This window comes from Carassius carassius, chromosome 13 (assembly GCF_963082965.1).
Source record: "Carassius carassius chromosome 13, fCarCar2.1, whole genome shotgun sequence".
NCBI classification, from domain to species: Eukaryota; Metazoa; Chordata; class Actinopteri; order Cypriniformes; family Cyprinidae; genus Carassius; species Carassius carassius.
This window is the reverse complement of record NC_081767.1, coordinates 5,409,128-5,427,524: the sequence shown is the minus strand read 5'-3', so window position 1 is coordinate 5,427,524 and position 18,397 is coordinate 5,409,128. Positions and strand designations below refer to the sequence as shown.

The 18,397-nt window shown below is 39.4% G+C and overlaps 1 protein-coding gene across 1 annotated transcript; it reads right to left on the bottom strand.

Moving 5' to 3' along the window:
- Window positions 1-12,412: 12,412 nt before the first annotated feature.
- LOC132155499 (aurora kinase-like) lies at window positions 12,413-18,191 on the bottom strand. The gene is made up of 10 exons (XM_059564297.1): window positions 17,861-18,191; window positions 17,387-17,475; window positions 16,628-16,976; window positions 16,488-16,509; window positions 16,051-16,132; window positions 15,786-15,839; window positions 15,296-15,674; window positions 14,933-15,109; window positions 14,692-14,797; window positions 12,413-12,476 (listed from the first exon to the last, which is right to left on the bottom strand). Exons 1-10 carry the CDS (start codon window positions 18,189-18,191, stop codon window positions 12,413-12,415), a joined length of 1,653 nt encoding a protein of 550 aa, XP_059420280.1.
- Window positions 18,192-18,397: the final 206 nt, after the last annotated feature.

The following is an 18,397-nucleotide window of genomic DNA, read 5'->3' as shown; positions in this document are numbered from 1 at the left end:
TGATTTTCGTGAATGAGACCCCTGATTTTAATATTTTAAACTGGGATCATAATGAATCCCAGTGTCCTATCATTAAATGAGAAGAGTAAACTATAGCTTACCTAAAAGACCCAGATTAAAAAATTGTTAAACAATTCACAATTTAAGTAGTAAAGAAAAACATGTTGCCCACCATGAAACAAAATCTATCTATTAAATGTATTTTATGAATTTAAATATTTACATTTCATATAAATGCAACTCTTATAATTATCTAGGCCTATCTGTCTAGATAGATAGAGTAAGGTGACCAGATTTCTGAAATTAAAACCGGGGGCAGTTCCTACTTCAGTGGTCAAAATATCACTGAAATCTCACTTGTCATTATCTACGAATTTACATACGACAGTATGTTTTTGTGTTTTTTATTTGATTGTTGTTGGTTGCATACATTAATATCATAATTGATAGAGTGGTGTTTGAGGATCAAACCTAATATACCAGTTTTTTTTATTTATATATATATACACAATTCACCAAAATTCACACTGAAAAATAATAACCATCGCAAATATCCTGGGGTGTAAAAAGTCCACTCTGGTAAGAACATCACTACACATGATTTATAATAAATATAACATACAAGGCTCATTTAAACACGTTTTGGAAATGTGTTTAAAAAAGCTGTCATCTCTATACCAAAACATGAATTGTATTTAAATTTTTGTCACTGATAGTATTTCAGCCAATATATACAGCTTAAAAATACATCAAAATGAACAATATTCATATAGAGAGAGAGAGATTTTATTTTATTTATTTTTTTTTTTTTTTGAGGGAAAAAACAGCAACTTTGCTACCTCGAAATTCTTCCTCAGATTCGACAACTTTTGATGCCAGAAATGTACCTGGTTAAAGTTTAACTGAAGCTGAAATGTGTGTGCTTGATGTGTGAAAACAAACCTCATTGGATTTTGCAGATCAAAGGCACATTTGAATTTCTGTTTACCATATTTAATGTACATGAGATAAAATAAAAATGCAAAAAAATGAATGAGTACTTCTGAAGTTAATATAAAATTGAATGGAGTAAAAAAGTACATTATTTTTCTTCAGATATGTAATTAAGTAAAAGTACAAGTAATCAGTTTACATTTTACATGAATAAAGTCCAAATACCCCCAAAATAATCTTTAAGTACAGTAATCAAGTAAAATTACTCAAGTAGCATATTTTACACCCCTGCAAACAGCAAACATCTCAAAACAGGCTGGTATTATAACAAAATTATGGCTTTACAAAAACACATTAACAGGGGTTAAAGTGGAAAAAAATCCTGAGCCTGAACTTTTTTTTGGGGGGGGGGGGGGTGTTTGGAGAGAAACTCCACAGACAGACTTAATTCAAATATTGACGATAGTAACAAAAATACAGTAACAAGAGCTTAAAGTGCTTAAAAAATGGTAAACAGACTGAGATAGACGTGAATCTCTTCAATGATTATGTTTGGCATCATTTATTTAAAAGTACTATGTCAAATAAACTTCTAAACAATAACAAGTGCTTAAATAATTAAGTGCTCAACGTGCTTAAAGAACTGAACTGCTAAACTGAAGATTAGAAGTGAAATCAAGGCTATTATCACTTTTTTTTCTGGGATGTAACTCGCATGTTGATTTGAAACCAACAGGCTAGTGAACGCTTTTTTTGTCTTCTGCCAGTTTTCTACACAGGGTGACCAGTGGCTGCGAAATTCTGAATGACAAATCATTTTCTGCTATAAATGTGCACACACGTATTTTTTAATCGCAGACATGGTCAGTTATAGACAACGGTGTGTCAGCTAATAGTTGCTCCCGGCTATAGAGACCTGCACTCCCGCGGGAGTGCGGCGCGGGACCCAGCGCCACCGAGTGCGGCGCGGGACAATATTTGACGGGTGAATGCGGACGCGGGCGGCAAGATATTATTGTGTGTGGGTTGAGGGAAAATAAAATTATTTGCGGGACTTCCGCAAAGTGTAAATATCTAACAAAATAAAGGAACTACAAACAAATAGACCTTTATATATAATAAAATAATATACTTTGCGGAATGGGAGGATGGGGATGATACCATAGACAGCGACGCGTAATTCGATTCCGAAATAGCGATATATTTAAATGTCAAATTGGATGGATTAGAAGCACACAGACCGGATGATGTCCTCCAGTGGTGGAAAAGACGAATTTCCGAGATTAAACACGCCATGTACTTTGTATTCCAGCTAGCGCACCATCGGAGAGGGCTTTCAGTATTTGCGGTCGCATACTGGAGCAGAGAAGGATTAAACTGAAGCCCTCAACAGAGAACGACATGATATTCCTGCATGGGCACAAGTAGTGGTTTTTTTTAGTCAATTCAGTTTATTTTTATTTATTTATTTAGCTTAATATTTAAAATTGGTCTATTTTGTTATTGAGGAATAAGGATATTTTTTGTTAAATGTTTGAATGAATTGCTCAGGCCCCATAAACTAGCCTACTTTTCCTTTGAAACTGAAATAAATCCAGGTTTATTATTATTATATAATTTATTAGGCTATATAGCCTTATTATTATAGGTATATATTTTTTATTTACATTTCTTACTTTTTTTTTTACTGTATTTATATGTTCTAAGTGCCTTGTTCATGTTCATACTTTTAATTAAACGCAAATAAAACTAAACATTTGTTTATTTTCCGTTTCTTTTTAAATTTATATTCAACAGGGGAGCAAGTGAAAAAATAAGAGTAGCAGGCAGAATATGCAATGTATTAAAAAAAACTACTATACGTTTACCCGCGGGATTTTGCGGGCGGGAGCGGGACGAAACTTGATTGTTTGCGGCCGGGAGTGGGAGAAAATAACATATTTTTGCGGGAGCGGGACGGAAAAATCCCTCCCGCGCAGGTCTCTACTCCCGGCAACATCGTGGTAAGTTTGAGTGCACGCACGGGCAGCGGCTCTATGACCGGAGTCTGGTGCTGCGTTACAGGCAGGTTTTAGCTCGCAAGTCACTATTTCAAACCACGACTAACGACTTTGTACCGTTCCAAGCAAGTCACGCCATTTCTGAGCGCAAGGAAATTTTGCTTGATTATTAATTTTATTGCAACGTTACATTGTCCTAAAATCTATGTTTCAACGTGTACCACCCTGTCAACACACCCATGTGGGGCCCATAAGGGATGGATATGGGCTGGTGAGTGGGCCCCAGGGGCCCAGTTAATTTTGTCCGGGGGTTCCATGGTGGCCCCATGTGGGCAAGCCCAGATGGGCTGAAGGTGGGCTTCACATGGGCCCTAGCTAAAACCCACTTGGGCAACCCAGGTTTCTCCCATCTGGGGCCCAGACTAGCTGGGCCCCATGTGGGCTGATTATGGGTCCCTGCTATTATACCCATATGGGTAATAACCATTATTATTATGGGCTAACAAATTCATTTTTGGGGAATTTGAACAAATTCAAATTTTCATTCTTATTTTACAGTCAGCCCATACAGTTCTTTAACAATTGTAAGATGTTAATATTTTTGTTACACAGCCAATATCCCCGAGTCTGGTGGACCCACCACATTATTAGGCTTTTAAATCAATACAGCCATAACAATTTATGTAAAAATACTTAACAGATGTTTACTTTAGCTCAATATTACCAATGGTATATACATAATTTATGGTTCTTATTCGCCATTTACCCCTATGAGATAACAATTATGATCATATGATAGTTTTTTTTTTGTGAGAAAACATGGAAATTCAATTATAAAAAATGTAAAAAATAAAAAAATAGAAACAAGATTTTTTATCATTATTGGTGCTCATTTCTTAGAACTTTATTAAGAATAGGTGAAAGTGCTTGAAATGTAACAATTTTGTAACTTTGTGTGTGAATAGCAGGTGCAGAAAAAAAACATTCGCACACAGACAAGACACAGCAGGCCCAGTTAGGAGGAGGACACAGTTAATAAATAGCGTAACTTTTTCTTTTAGCAAACATTGAAACTGGGTCTCACAGACCCGAACACCTTGGGTTAAACAAGCTAAAATAACAAGGATACCAGTAATACAATTAATTACATTTTATTTATTTTAAATTTATGACAACATGCTTTTGCACAGTGTTCCCTCACTGTCACAAACAGAATTAGTTTCTTTCCACCTCAAACGAGCCTGAAGCCTGAAGTCCTTGTTGAGGGGTTGCCTGTCGGGCCTGTCTATTACCCCCCCGGTCCCTAGCACCAATGAGCCACTTGGAGACCGCCTTCTCGGCATCTTTACGGGTGATTTGGCTGGTCATGGCGTTTTTCTTTAAGCCTCCTTCAAGAAACAAATAAAACGGTGACTTACTACACAACTCTCAGCCAGGACTGTAAAGACAACTATGTTAAAAAAGAGCTATATAAATTAAGATTATTATTAGAAATAACACATTCTCTTGAACACACAAGCTAAGCAACTGAGAGACATGTGCGAACACACTGCTCAGCCAGGACAACAAACGCTTCATTCACAATATTTAAAATCGACATGTTTATAACGTTAGGGTATTGTGACACATTTCTATTATGGGTACAACTTAAAACTTTATCCACATGCACACCTACCATATATTACTTCATACAGTTTTAAGGCCTTGAACTCTCTCTTCCCATTTCGGCCCACAAAGTTATACTGCCTGGATAGGCCATGGTCTAGGAGAAAAGTCATCATCCTTTTTGTGGCCTCGTCAACAGTCCCCCCACCTATGTCAGTCACAGCTGCAACCTGAGGGGGAACAAAGGCAAAACAAAGCAAATTTATCTACAGTATATTGCTCACTGGAGTAAACCACTCAACATGAAAGAACTGCCAGAAGCATGGGTGTGAGCTAGGCGTGGAACGTTACATGTATTCGTATTGAATCGAAATGGTAGGGGCATCACTACATTGATTAAAAAATAAAAATAAAATGTTTTTAATGGTAGTATTATTTTATACAGGAATAAAGTATTTATAATTCAGATGAGAATAAAGTTAGTGTTAATTAAAATGAAGAAAAAACAAATATATTGATCTGAAATGTAGCAAATTAATTTTAAATTCATTCAGATACAATTACCAAACATATCTCAAGGTATTTTTTGTCTCTTTATTAATTTAATAAACTAATTATCTAAAACTTGTCAAAAATTGTCAGTGCACTACAAATAAACTGGTTCTATGCCTTTATTAATAAAACTTATTTAAAAAATACAAGGTTTAAGACATTTATTTTACTTCGGTGGTACAGCCTGAGACATGCAAAATAAAAATAAATGCCTTGTACATTTTTTATTTTTGCTTTTCCCTCCATTGTACCGAGCTCGTACTGAACCGTGATGCCTGAACCAAGGTATGAACCGAGCCGTGACTTCTGTGTTCCGTTCCACCCCTAGTGTGAGCACACTTGGGAAGTTTCAGATCAAATTCACTGCAAGCCCCCCAATAAAATGTAATTTAGTTGCACTACCCTAGACTTAACATACATACCAACTCGGACATGAAGTTTGGGTTTGCCAGTTTTTCTTCCATGATTTCCACATCCCTAACTGTCTTTAGGGGGAAACCCTCGGGGGTAGAAGAGAAGGTGGTGCCGATGTTGCCACGCTGTTGTAGAAGCGTTTGTAACATCCTCCCCTGGATTTTTTGTGTCTCTTTCATCTCCTCAATCAGTGTTAAAATGCGAACAAACATGTTGCCCCTGATTTGTCTTTGAGAGGTTTCTGGTGACATGGTGACGTGGTGATGGGTTGAAACATCAGGCCATCTAAGGTTACCCAGAGGTGGTGGAAGTGTCGGCCTAGCAGATGATGGTGAAAAACTGAGGGTGGATGGAGGCGGTGCAGGTGTCAGCACAGACCTGAGGGTGGATGGAGGCAGTGCAGGTGTCAGCACAGACCTGAGGGTGGATGGAGGCGGTGCAGGTGTCAGCACAGACCTGAGGGTGGATGGAGGCGGTGCAGGTGTCAGCACAGACCTGAGGGTGGATGGAGGCAGTGGCGGTGTCAGCACAGACCTGAGGGTGGATGCACTGTACAAAAATCAACACTGTAAAAATCTCGTACAACAACAACAAAAAATCTTAGTACTAATTTCCCCTAGCTTTTTCTTTTTGACTCAACTTTTGTAAATAACAGTACGAACTGAAAATAAGTTGTCTGTGATACAAAAAAAAAAGTTTAGTTGAGTCAACTTGACATTATTTGTTTTCTGGAGATGTGCAACTATTCTCTAACAAATCCTTTGAAGTTGAGGCAATTCAACATTTTGTGTCTATTCGAAACAAAAGTTATTATTAAGAACAAACAGGTTCAGATGTTCTAATCGTTTTTATCAAAAATAAGATTAGTGATTTATTCTAGTTTATGGGGCTGAAAACTTGATCATCTTGGTTTCTTTCTTTCTAAGCAACAAATTATGTGTTTTGCTAAACACTGTTCAAAGACCCAAACTCGCAGAAAAAAAAGCCAAGAATCAAACCACCCAACCAAAGGAAATGATCATCACCAAAATGGTAAAAAAATTTACAGTGTGGAGGTGATTACCTGAGGGTGGATGGAGGTGTAGGCCTGATTTGGCTGCCGGACCAATTGTCATCATCCTCATCCTCACTGGACAAAATCACTCGTCTAGAAATTTATAACATACAAGCACCATCAATGAGTTAAAGCACTTTAAAAAACAGTTGGTTAAAAAAAATATATATATACATTTTGGACAACAGATGATACCACTATACACAGGGTTCGTATACATTTCCACCAGAGAATTTCCATGACTGATCTATATACAGTATGACAACACTCTGGGTACCAGAGAGACACTCACATGGATCCTTAGCATCTGTTCCAACACCCCATTCCCCCTTCAGGCATGCACACATCCTTTTGTATACATCTCTTTTAACCCTCTAAACATGTGATTATTACTTTTATTAATTGATTACATTTAATTTTATTTATTGGTTAATTGTATATATGTTGTCTACCTCCCTCGTTTTGACAGCTTTGAGCCAAATACCATATTTTTCGGGACTATTAGTCGCACCTAAGTATAAGTCGCATCAGTCCAAAAATATTTCATGACGAGGAAAAAAACATATATAAGTTCTGTTCATACTCGACTAATTTTGTGCGGGCAATTTCATATGTTGTTTTGGGAGACAGACAAATGAGTGGCAATTAGTTTCATTCAGAGCTAATTTAAACCGAACCAACAGTGAACTCATCATGTCAGATAATCTCATACAAATGGACACCTTACCGACTTTTCTCTTGACAGTCAACTTGTATGTCGCCCAGTCAGTGTGAGGGTCCTGTTGCTCTATGACCGCCTTTGCCATGTTCATCCTTGCTGGTGGCCAGTAGCATTCATCCTCCTCAGGCCCGATAAACCACTTGGTCGGTATAACTGCCACTCCTCCACTATTTATAAATTCAACTATCGCGAAAGGTAACATGCTTAAAGAAAAACAAATACATACAAAAAAAAAAAATTAAAACAAATAATAAAAAATAATAATAATAAATAGCACACTAGTGCAGGAGTGGCAATGCCACGTATCCAGTCTTGAGTGACAATAACACCATTTTTGTTTTTAACTCCTCAACAGGTAACAGCTGCAAGTCTTCAGATAAATTAAAAACAAAAAGAATTCCAAGACATGATGAGTCCATTGGATAGGTGAAAAAGGATTTGGCAGTTTCAAAGAAATTACACAGGACTTTAACAGTTCCAGAATGTGACAAAATGTTCCGCACAATAAGAATCCTTCCCCCTACAGAAAAACAGTTATCGCCACGAGAGGAGGAGATCAGTGTCTGTCCATCATTGTAATGCCTGTATTGTTCCCATGTTGCAATTGAATTAATCAATGGTCCAGAAAAGTGGAGCTGTTTAAGTGGGCTGAAAACTGATGTGGTCTTTTGGCTTGCCACTTTCTGCTTCTCATGGATTCGCCTGACGAGTTGTTGGACAGGGTTTTGAGGCCGACGGACAAGTTTTTTCAGTTTACCTAAAAATGTCTCAAAGGGAAAAGCTGAAACACTATCTAACGGGCCAAATTTTCGTGCATCTTGAGCTAGGTGGATCAATGAATGCATGTTATAGCTGACAAATTCAGCGCCATAAATTGCAGCAAAATCTGTTACAAAGAGTTTCAAAATCTCCTCAGCATAGTCACAATTGTCAGGAGAACATTGTCACGGTGCATGGATCGGCTGTGTTCTCAGGTCCTGTGATTTGGTGTCTTTCATGTGGTTACATCATGCTCATTGGAATCAGCTGCTAATCAGTCCCCGCACCAGGTGTCTCACATTACCGTCAGCTACATATACTCACCTCATTCTCTCCTTCCTTGTCTGATAGTTGTTCCGGATGTTGGACTGTCTTGTTGGGTTGTCTTGGTCTTGTTCGTGTTGGATTGTTTATTTCGCCGTTGATCGTCACTGGATTGTATTCATCACGGGAGATTCACGCCACGTCATCACCAGCCATTAAGCCACTGCGCCACCCAGCCGAGAGATAACATCATCACCCACGGAGTTCATCATTGTCTTCACGGAGTTTGTGTTCATCGTATTTGTCGTCAATAAATATATGTTCACACTGCTTTTGCTTCCTATCACATTCATTACCATCACAGAACTATCAGACCACTTATGGAAGCAGCAGGCTCCACCCCACTCACGGCTGAGGAGGCTTTACGTTCCTGCATCTCTCGGCTCGGGAACAGCGATCCGAGCTCTTGTGGCGCAGGTATCTGAGCTCACCCAGCGGATGCAGAACTGGCAACAACCCACTGCGCCAACCCCACCACCCATGCCGCCCGCCCACCAGGAACCATCCGGGGCTGCCCAGTCACCCGAACCCCGCCTTCCCCCACCAGAGCTTTACAGCGGTGAGCCAAACTTCTGCCGGGCTTTCCTCACTAGATGCTCCATGCACTTTTCATTGCAACCTCGCACGTTTACCAGTGAGGTAAGCAAAGTGGCGTTCGCGCTCACACTGTTAACGGGGAAGGCGGCACTGTGGGGCACGGCGGTATGGGAGAACCAAGATCCGTGTTGTGCCTCGTTCTCGGCGCTCTCCGCCGAGATGAAGCGATGTTTGACCGCGCGGCCACTGGAAGAGAGGCCGCGCGGCGTTTGACGGATCTCAAACAGGGGGAGAGATCCGTCTCAGACTTTTCTATCGAGTTTCGCACCCTGGCGGCGGAGTGCCGATGGAACGAGGAACGCGCTGGGTTAGCGGCCATCTTGTGCTGTGGCGCTGGACTGATGGCCATCTTGTGCTGTGGCGCTGGGCTGACGGCCATCTTGGGCTGTGGCGCTTGGCTGGTAGCCATCCTGGGCAGTGGTGCTGGACTGGTGGCCATCTTGGGTTGTGGCGCTTGGCTGGTTGCCATCCTGGGCAGTGGTGATGGGCTGACGACCACCCCGCCGGAAGAGACAGGAGTGGCTGGGGCATCCCACAGAAGCCGATGCTGCAAATAGTACACAAACTCCCAGAACTCCAAAGTTTCTAAATGCGCCATCTCCTCCTGAGAAACTGGATCATCCAGCCCACTGTTAAAATAATCTTTAAGGGCTGCGTCATTGTATCCCATGCCCTCGGCCAGGGACCAGAACACCTGTGCCAGGGCACCCACCTCATTGCCCTCTTGGCGGAGGGCGATCAACTTCAGATACTTCGCCCTCCGCTCCGCCATCCTGGCTGGGGAGCAGGAAAAAGACATACCACTGGTTCCTTGCATGACGGAGTCCTTCTGTCACGTACAGTGTTACAGGAAACACAGGAGAGGGAACCAATTGCAGGTAAGTCATTTATTACAGGGTAATCCAAAGGGGTAAACAGTCCAGGCAGGGGTCAAAACATAATCCAAACATGACAAGAAGACAAGGGAAGGGCAAGACTGATTTGACGGACATGAATAATCATAAGACATTAAACAAGGACTCCGTAACACAGACTCAGACAGACCGGGTATAAATACACAGAAGGATAATGAGGGAACAGGAGACAGGTGGGGAACAATCAATTACTCAACAAGGAGGAAGGTGACCAAATAAGGGAACAGGAAGTGATAAGGTGACAGACACTGTGAGAAAGGAGGACATCTAGTGGAACCCCAGAGAACACAACCCAGACACTGTGACAAATATGTATATAATGCAGTCTCTTTTGATAACTGATGATAACAGCGCTATGCTCTTGTCCAAGCTTTTCATGGCTACTGTATAAAAGGCTCTGACGTTTCTCGGTGCCTGCCGCTTTAAGACTCTTCTTCGGTGGTTACGGCAGAGGAAGTGTGTAGCTAGTGTGTTGGTTTTGGTTATAGTGAGTTCGGAAATGTATTCAAGTTCAGCAGCATATGTACCTGTGTTGTGTAGTTTCCTTAATCTGTTCTGAAGGATCCAGCTTCCAATATTAATGTGTTGAGTTCATGACAAAAAGTAAGTGACTGTCACTCCGTTGTGTTTGTGTTTCTATACTGTAGAATTACAATGCATTAACGTGCCCAGCGTGATGAGTGAGATTTATAGCGATAGAACAATGTTTAAGCTGTAAAACACTGTAGGAAATAATAATTTAACTGATGTGAGCTTTCTGATTTCTAAATTATGTAGTACGTTTGTAACATTTAATTAGGAAGAGTTAATATCGTGCTCAGGAGACCATGTGCAGACGCTGTTGTGCAGTAACCTTTTCTCGCCAGAGGATGTCGCCATTTCTCCTTCTGTAAACCCCTTTTTAATATAGTTTAATGTAAACTGGTCAGTGATATAGGAGGTGAAGCTATTATGTGAAGGAAGTAATATCCTCATGTAATTGTTGATTATGTTTAAAGGGACATAGCAATGTTTATTGATATATTTATGTTTGATGATCCTGATTTGTATTATTTGTGTGGATTTATTATTTACGTTGCATAGTAATTTAAGTACCTAATGGTGATTTATTTGTTTCTTTATCAGACTATGACAATATTGAATATTGGAATGTTCTGATGAGTACTGCTGGATCTCAATACAGTCAATAGAAGAAATTACATCTCCTCGTTTTTTATTCCTGTATCCTGACCGATACACCATCCTGTTTACTGGCTGAAAACCTTGGTGAACTAGCCCTGATAGATTACCTCACTAACAGCTACAGTAACGGCTTGCATGTTGCGACCAAGTAATCGCAATAGTTGCAATCATATGATAGCCAACTGGCTAAATTGGTCTAGCTTTTCCAGTGTATTCGCAGGTTGTTTTGAACGGGGACATCTGGTCACCCTAATATAAAGTGCATATATAAACACTTTGTCTCAGTGTTTCAATCGATTTTATATACAAAAATGTATTGCACAACAAATCCGATGCATTACTTTCACAGGAGTATGTATGTATTGTCCAGTTTAATGACAATTCAATAAATATATTTTATATAAAATACTAATAAAGGCATGACTTTTGCTTTAATAACTTGTGGCTAGTTTACATTTTCATTTGTCTGCAGGCTCTGTGCGTGTGTGTGTGCTGTCTTTATGTATCTGATATAGCCTATAGTGTATTATATGAATCAAGTTGTTTATTTCTCCTGGTGTCTATAGCTTTTAAGATGTTCAGATGGTATTTTACAGTGTGTTGCAGTCTGTGGTTTTACTTTATTGTTTTGTTTTTTTACTTTATTTAAAAATATTTTATAGTTCGTTTAGCTGGCCCCGGCTCAGTTGGAAGAGGTGGGTCAGAGCATGGTTCAGTTGGGCTCGGGTGCGGTGCACATGTAGTGTGAGCGGACCGCAAAACTTCTAACACATGCAGCGTGATAGCGTGAACATTTCTGAGCAGCAAATGTGATAGATCTGTAAAGCAATATATTCAAGATTCAAGATTTTATTTTTCATATAAAAGTTATATAACATACAAAAAGCAGTGAATTGTAGGTCTGGCATACTCTTTATAAACTGTGCCAAAAATAAGAAAAATAAATATACACAATATATTAAACTTCTACTCAGATGATGTGCAGATATGCTACACAGAAAACTGCTTCACGGATGATTTCAGCTGATTTCTGTGTATTGTGAGAGGGCCGTGTTTTACCGCTTCACAAAAGACTCAAAACAAATCGATGCACTCCACTGAGCTGAGCGAGAGCGCTTTCATAATAACAAAGGACTTTGGAGAGGACTTTCATAATAACAAAAACTATTAATGGGCGATAAAATAATTGTTGGCGTTAATCATCTAATGCAATAATACGATAATAACGCGTTAATAACGCATTAACTTGCCCAGCCCTAAAATTAATATATATTCTAGGTTTAAACTACTTTTCTGGGACATTTTGAACTGCACAGGATAGACATGGTCGTAGACTGGGCCTCTGATACTGGTGCAACTATTGCAGGAACCATTGGAGAGCTGAAGATACAACAACTTCTGAGGTGGTCTTATGTGGTGACCTGAAACAAAACAGAAATAAATACAGTATTATTAAATGGTCACCGTGATTTTGCCAAGACATGTTCCTGGATCAACATCTTTTGTTGATCCTGGATCAACATTATTTTCCAAAACTATAGACTTAAAGGTAACGATTGTAGGACCTGCCACAAGAGGGCGCACTATCAAAACAATAACAATCGCGTGGTTTGCTGACGCTAAGAAGGAGCGTGGAATGATGGGATTTGTTGTCTTCTACCCATCCGCTGACGGCCATCAATCAGACGGAAAGATAAATCATGCATTTAAAACGAGTTTAACGATTCGGGCAAGTAGATTACATACGCGTCCTCGCGCGGGTCTAGAAACGCGATGTCCCACGTTTGGCGTGTATGCCCCATCATACTAATCTTGTTGATCGTTATAATAGCATACGTTTTCTGTAAAGATACAAATCAAACCAACTCACCTGTCGAGTAAAACACAAGCGAGATCGGCATCTCTTTCTAGTTGAAGTTTGTCGTGAAGCTACTTGCGCATTTGTCCACAACACTGTTGTCATGTGGTTTCTACGTCAGTAAAGGCAGTAACAAAGGGTAACTAATGTCATTGACAGGCGACTGCACTGCCCCGTGTCACTGTTTAAAATGGGAATTTACTCATGATTTACGAAGTATTTCAACATGAAGTAGTTGAAAACATTAGAGATATTGTTAGTAATCAGCTGGACAAAATATATAACACTTTTTGGATATTTTACTGCAAATATCTTACAAATTGTACCTTTAACCCAATCCCTACCCCTAAACCTAACCCTACCCATAATTTATTCCTTAAATCAGTTGGAAATGATAGCTGATTAACAAGAGTGTAGAAGCACCTAACCCTGATTTTAAGCCTAAAACAGATATTTCCTGAAAAGTTATATCTCAATTCTGATTGGTTGATTGGAATGTTGTTCCAGAATCAACAAGGATGTTGATCCAGGAACATGTTGTACTTGGTGAAATCACGCTCACCATTATTACATGTGTAAAAATACACTACAAATGACATTTTATAAGGTAAAACATACAACCTATCTAGTAATAAACGCAAGAAAACTCGATTTGAAAATGTAAATTTGAAAAGAAAAATTTTAAATATGTCAAATTATTTTAAGGTGATCTTAGGTTTAGTACCGTAAACCATGGGCGAGGCTAGCCCCTTTTTAGGGGTGCTGGAGCACCCCAAAAAAGGAGCTCAGCACCCCTAAAACTTGGAGTAAGAAATTTTGTAATTCTAAAATTTTTGTTCGTCTTTTACACGGTTAAATATTGTCCAAAACATACTCCGTAGTTTGTGGTTTAAAATGTATGTGTTAAGGAGGAAAATGAAAACATTCCCGCATAGCAAATGGTGTCATCTTCTTCTCTTCTTCTACTTCTGTGTACCTGCACCGCTCAGCACGACCGTCATCCAGCGCGAAACACACTCACTGTGGCTTTTTAAAAGAATTGTTATTAATTCCTAGATTTATATCTGTTATTTTTCAGTTGTGGCTGACAATCAAACTAGACAATAAAAGAAAGTTTCATGTTTTTCTTTTGCTGTATTTATTCATTCATCACACACAGGATTTAACCTGAACCAGGCTTAACTCCTGAACTCCTAGCATTACTCTCTCTCTCTCTGTCTGTGTGTGTGTGTGTGTGTGTGTGTGTGTGTTTCTAAGCCCAATAATAATACTAATAAAGACATTTAAAATGACTCTTGATATGAAGCTTGTTTTATTATTATTTATTGATGACATATTGGTTTATGAAAGTTCAGACAGGCGTGCATCCAGATATGTTAGAGATGGCCATTTGTAAATAATTTACAGAAGATGAATTACATTTTGTTGTCCAAGTACCTGTTACTTTGTTCAATGACAATAAAGTTGAATCTAATGTAACCAATCTGATGACTGTTGATACAAAAGGAGGCACATGGAGTTAACGGTCAGGAAAACCAGCTGAGTGAAGAAGGTTTTGTGTTTGTTACAGAGGGCTGTCTGTGTGAACTCTCACAATTAAGCTGTTGTTTTGAAAAGGTCTCAAAAAAAATAAAAATAAAACTGGATTTTGGAGTTAGTTGAATCAATGTTAAAATTATAGTTATTTTTCAATAGACATATTTTTTGTTTTCGTGTGAAAAGAGGGTGGGTGGAGGCATTGGGGCTCATTGGGTGCTCAGCACCCCTAAAGCTCTGACCCTAGAATCGCCCCTGCCGTAAACCACTTGTGGGAAAGGATTTCCTCCAGTTGAATTCGGTTCTTTGGCTTTATTTGCAGGAGAACGCGGAGCAATCTGCAGCATTCTGTGCAGAAAGATGAGAGGGACATCTGAATATTACCTTAAACTTAGTTCAGGCAACTTCATGCATTTTCTAATGCCATCTTTCAGAAAGCCACTTGTCCCTGTTTTGTATTTAAAATGATAACTGAACTCTTACCGTTTGACAGACCAGTTTTGGACCAGAGGTTCAGTTTGAGTATGTGCAGATCTAAGAAACTTGGATAATATCCAGCCACTATTTTAAATAACAGAACCCCCAGTGACCAAACCGTCGCAGGCTTGCCGTGGTACTTTCCCTTTATGTGAAACTCAGGAGGGGAGTATGTTGCTGTGCCTGGAAGAAAAAGATTTTGTTAGATGCGCAAGTTCGGTTCACAACGGTGACGAGATCCATGACTGTAACAGTGTCGTAATTCTACTGTATATATATCGGGTGCTTCTTGTTGTTTTGGTGACTCATGCCTGGTCAACTCATAATATAATCGTCACTAGAGTTGTAGCTTTTAGATACAGTACATACCAGAGTATGACATGTAGACTGTTGTCCTCAGAATATCCCCACACCCAAAGTCAATTAGTTTGACTTCAAGTGTCTGGTTGTTGATGAGAAGGTTGTTCAGTTTGATGTCACGGTGGAACACTTGGCGCTGGCAGCACACGTTCGCAGCCTGAGCCACCTGCATCATGACTCGCCGTGCTACGCTCTCGTTGAGACTTCCACCCTGACGCCCCACAAAGTCTTCCAAAGTCTCGCAAGGAGAGGGACATTCAAGGATCATGAGGAAATGGTCATCGTAGTCCTTCCAGTCCAGCAGCTGGATGATCTCTGGCACTCTGGGGCCTTTATTTGCCAGGATTGTGAGGGCGATCTCCAGTGGAACAAGTTGCTGATATCCAGGCTAAAAGAAAGACGTTGGTAAGATAGAAGTTATTTTCCAAATAAGTCCACTTAGTCCAGTTTTCCTACTAGTTAGTGAGAGGAGAACAGAGAGAGAGTGCATCTTACTTACAATGTATAAACTTTCCCTGTAGTTTTTGGTCTTATTAACGTATTTGACCGCCACCTGATCAAGAAAACAAACAATTAACTTGTGAAGAGGCCACCATTAAATCTAAACAGACAAGTTTTGTAAAGTTGAATTGAATTTAAGTCCAACCAGGACAAAAAGATACACTGAGAGGCCTTGCAAACAATAGCATGACATCACAGAAGTATAAAGATGAGACGGGGCAAAATCACTTCGCTAGATAAGTTTTCATCAAGTTTTCACTTACTTTAAGGTCATCCTCCAAACGTCTCGCCTCATACACAGAACCAAATCCACCTTCACCCAGCAGATCACCCAGCTGGTAGTGGCTGGAAATGAAGTCTGTTACAAGATAAAACAACTGCAGTTTTAAACATTTGTTATAGTTATTATTCCATTTGATTTTATATACAATCTTAAATTACAGATTTAGTGATAATATTTTCATCAGTAGACACTGAATATGTTCATGTTATTATTTGTCACCCCTAAACTATGTGCATATAAAATAACAAAAACTATTTATTTTTACATTTCCTGGATTAAAGATCTGATCATGACCTTAATCCATTTTGAAGTTGATTTATATGTGTTGATGTGGATTTTATTTATTTAAAATTTCCGATTTAACACATTTTATCAATTCTTCATTGAGGAAACCTTAAAAATTAGACCAAATTAGACCAATTAGAGACCAAACAAGATGCTTAAAAGCTATTATTATCTTAATTTAAAACTAGAATGATTCAACTGAGTGATTAATGAATGTCCTAGTAATGGATGTGTAGGTATGAATGATGACTGGTCATGGTCATGTCATTTACCATCACTGTATCTGGCTTTCTGTTCTTTCTGGTTCTTCACTCCCTCACTCTGCTCTTGCTCTTGCTGCAGCTCTTCTTCACCCTGAACTGGGTTCGAGCTGCGCTTCAGATGTTTCTTCACAGCTCCAAACAAAGAGGCCACCCTCCACCACTTCTTTTTCATCTTCACTTTCTCCATCACCTTCCTCTCCTGGTCGTTTCCCTCAGCAGTGCTCTCGTGAGGATGTTGTTCCTCTGTGCTGCTGCTGGGTTTTGGGGGTGTGCTGAGATCACATCCGTGGCTATCTGGGCCTCTATTTGCCAGGATGTTGAGATCCTTCTCCTCTGGAAGACGGTGTGGAGATCCAAACTATAAGAGAGACAGTTTTTACAATGGTAAGGTGAAAGTTGTTTTCCAAATGAGGATTTAGTTACTCTACTGAAATAAATTACTGTTTGTTTGTTTGTTTTAAAACAGAGGAGAAGTGCATCCTACTAACAGTGTATAAACCTTCCACGCCTTCATCAGTCTTGTTAAGATGTTTCACAGACACCTGATCAAGAAAATGAACAACTTACCTCATGTGTAGAGACCTCATCATTCCTGTCATAAAATCTATGCTACATTTTGTAAAGTTTGATTTAATTTAAACCCAACCTGGACAAAAAGATACACTGAGAGGCCTTGCTAACAATATAATTATATAACCAAATGATGAAGATAAGACAGGACTAAATGTATTTGCTAGCTAGGCAAGTTTTCATTCATCTTTTACTTACTTCAGGGTCATCCTTCAAATGTGTCGCCTCAGCATCAAATCCACCTTCACACAGCTGATCACTCACGAGGTTGTGTCTGACAGTGTAGTCTGTTAAAAGATGAAACAACTGCAGTTAACCTAAAAGTTCAAATATTTGTATTATTCAATTTTATTTCATATATAATCTCATAGAATTATTTTAAAACATATCCTGGATCTTGCCCTTGATCAGTCTACAAGTTTCTTTATTTATTATTGTGCTTATGTGAATGTTTTTATTTAAGATTCCCCTGATTTGACTTCTCTATATTGAGGAAACATTAAAAAGATAGGAAAAGGGTATTGAAGACTAAATAAAAAAGCTATTATTATCTATCCTCTAGATTAATTTACTACAAATGGATATCCAGGAATAAATGATGACTTTTTGATGCAACGTACAGAGCTTCAGTAAACTGTGCAACATATTCTTATGAGCTGATCATTGATTTACCATCACTGCATCTGTCTTTACACTGGTTCTGGTTCTTCACTCCCTCACTCTGCTCTTGCTCTTGCTGCAGCTCTACTTCACCCTGAACTGGGTTCGAGCTGCGCTTCAGATGTTTCTTCACAGCTCCAAACAAAGAAGACAACCTCCACCACTTCTTTTTCTTCTTCCCTTTCTCCATCACCTTCCTCTCCTGGTCGTTTCCCTCAGCAGCATCAGCAGTGCTCTCGTGAGGATGTTGTTCCTCTGTGCTGCTGCTGGGGTTTGGGGCGGTGTTGAGATCACACACCTGACTCTCCGTCAACGGATGAACTCGACAAGGTCGCTGAAACATTGTTGTCAAAATCGATAGCAATCGCTGAAAATAACTGCTCAGTTTCACTCACCGCTGCTACTAAACCCACAAAATGATTTCATGGCCTTATAAGTTCTACGAAATCGAATTCTTTCTGTGACGTCACGATAACCCGCGCGGCCTTTTTTTTTGACGCCGCTGGGGCCTGATTCACCAAGCATTCGTAAGAATTTTTTTTCTTAACT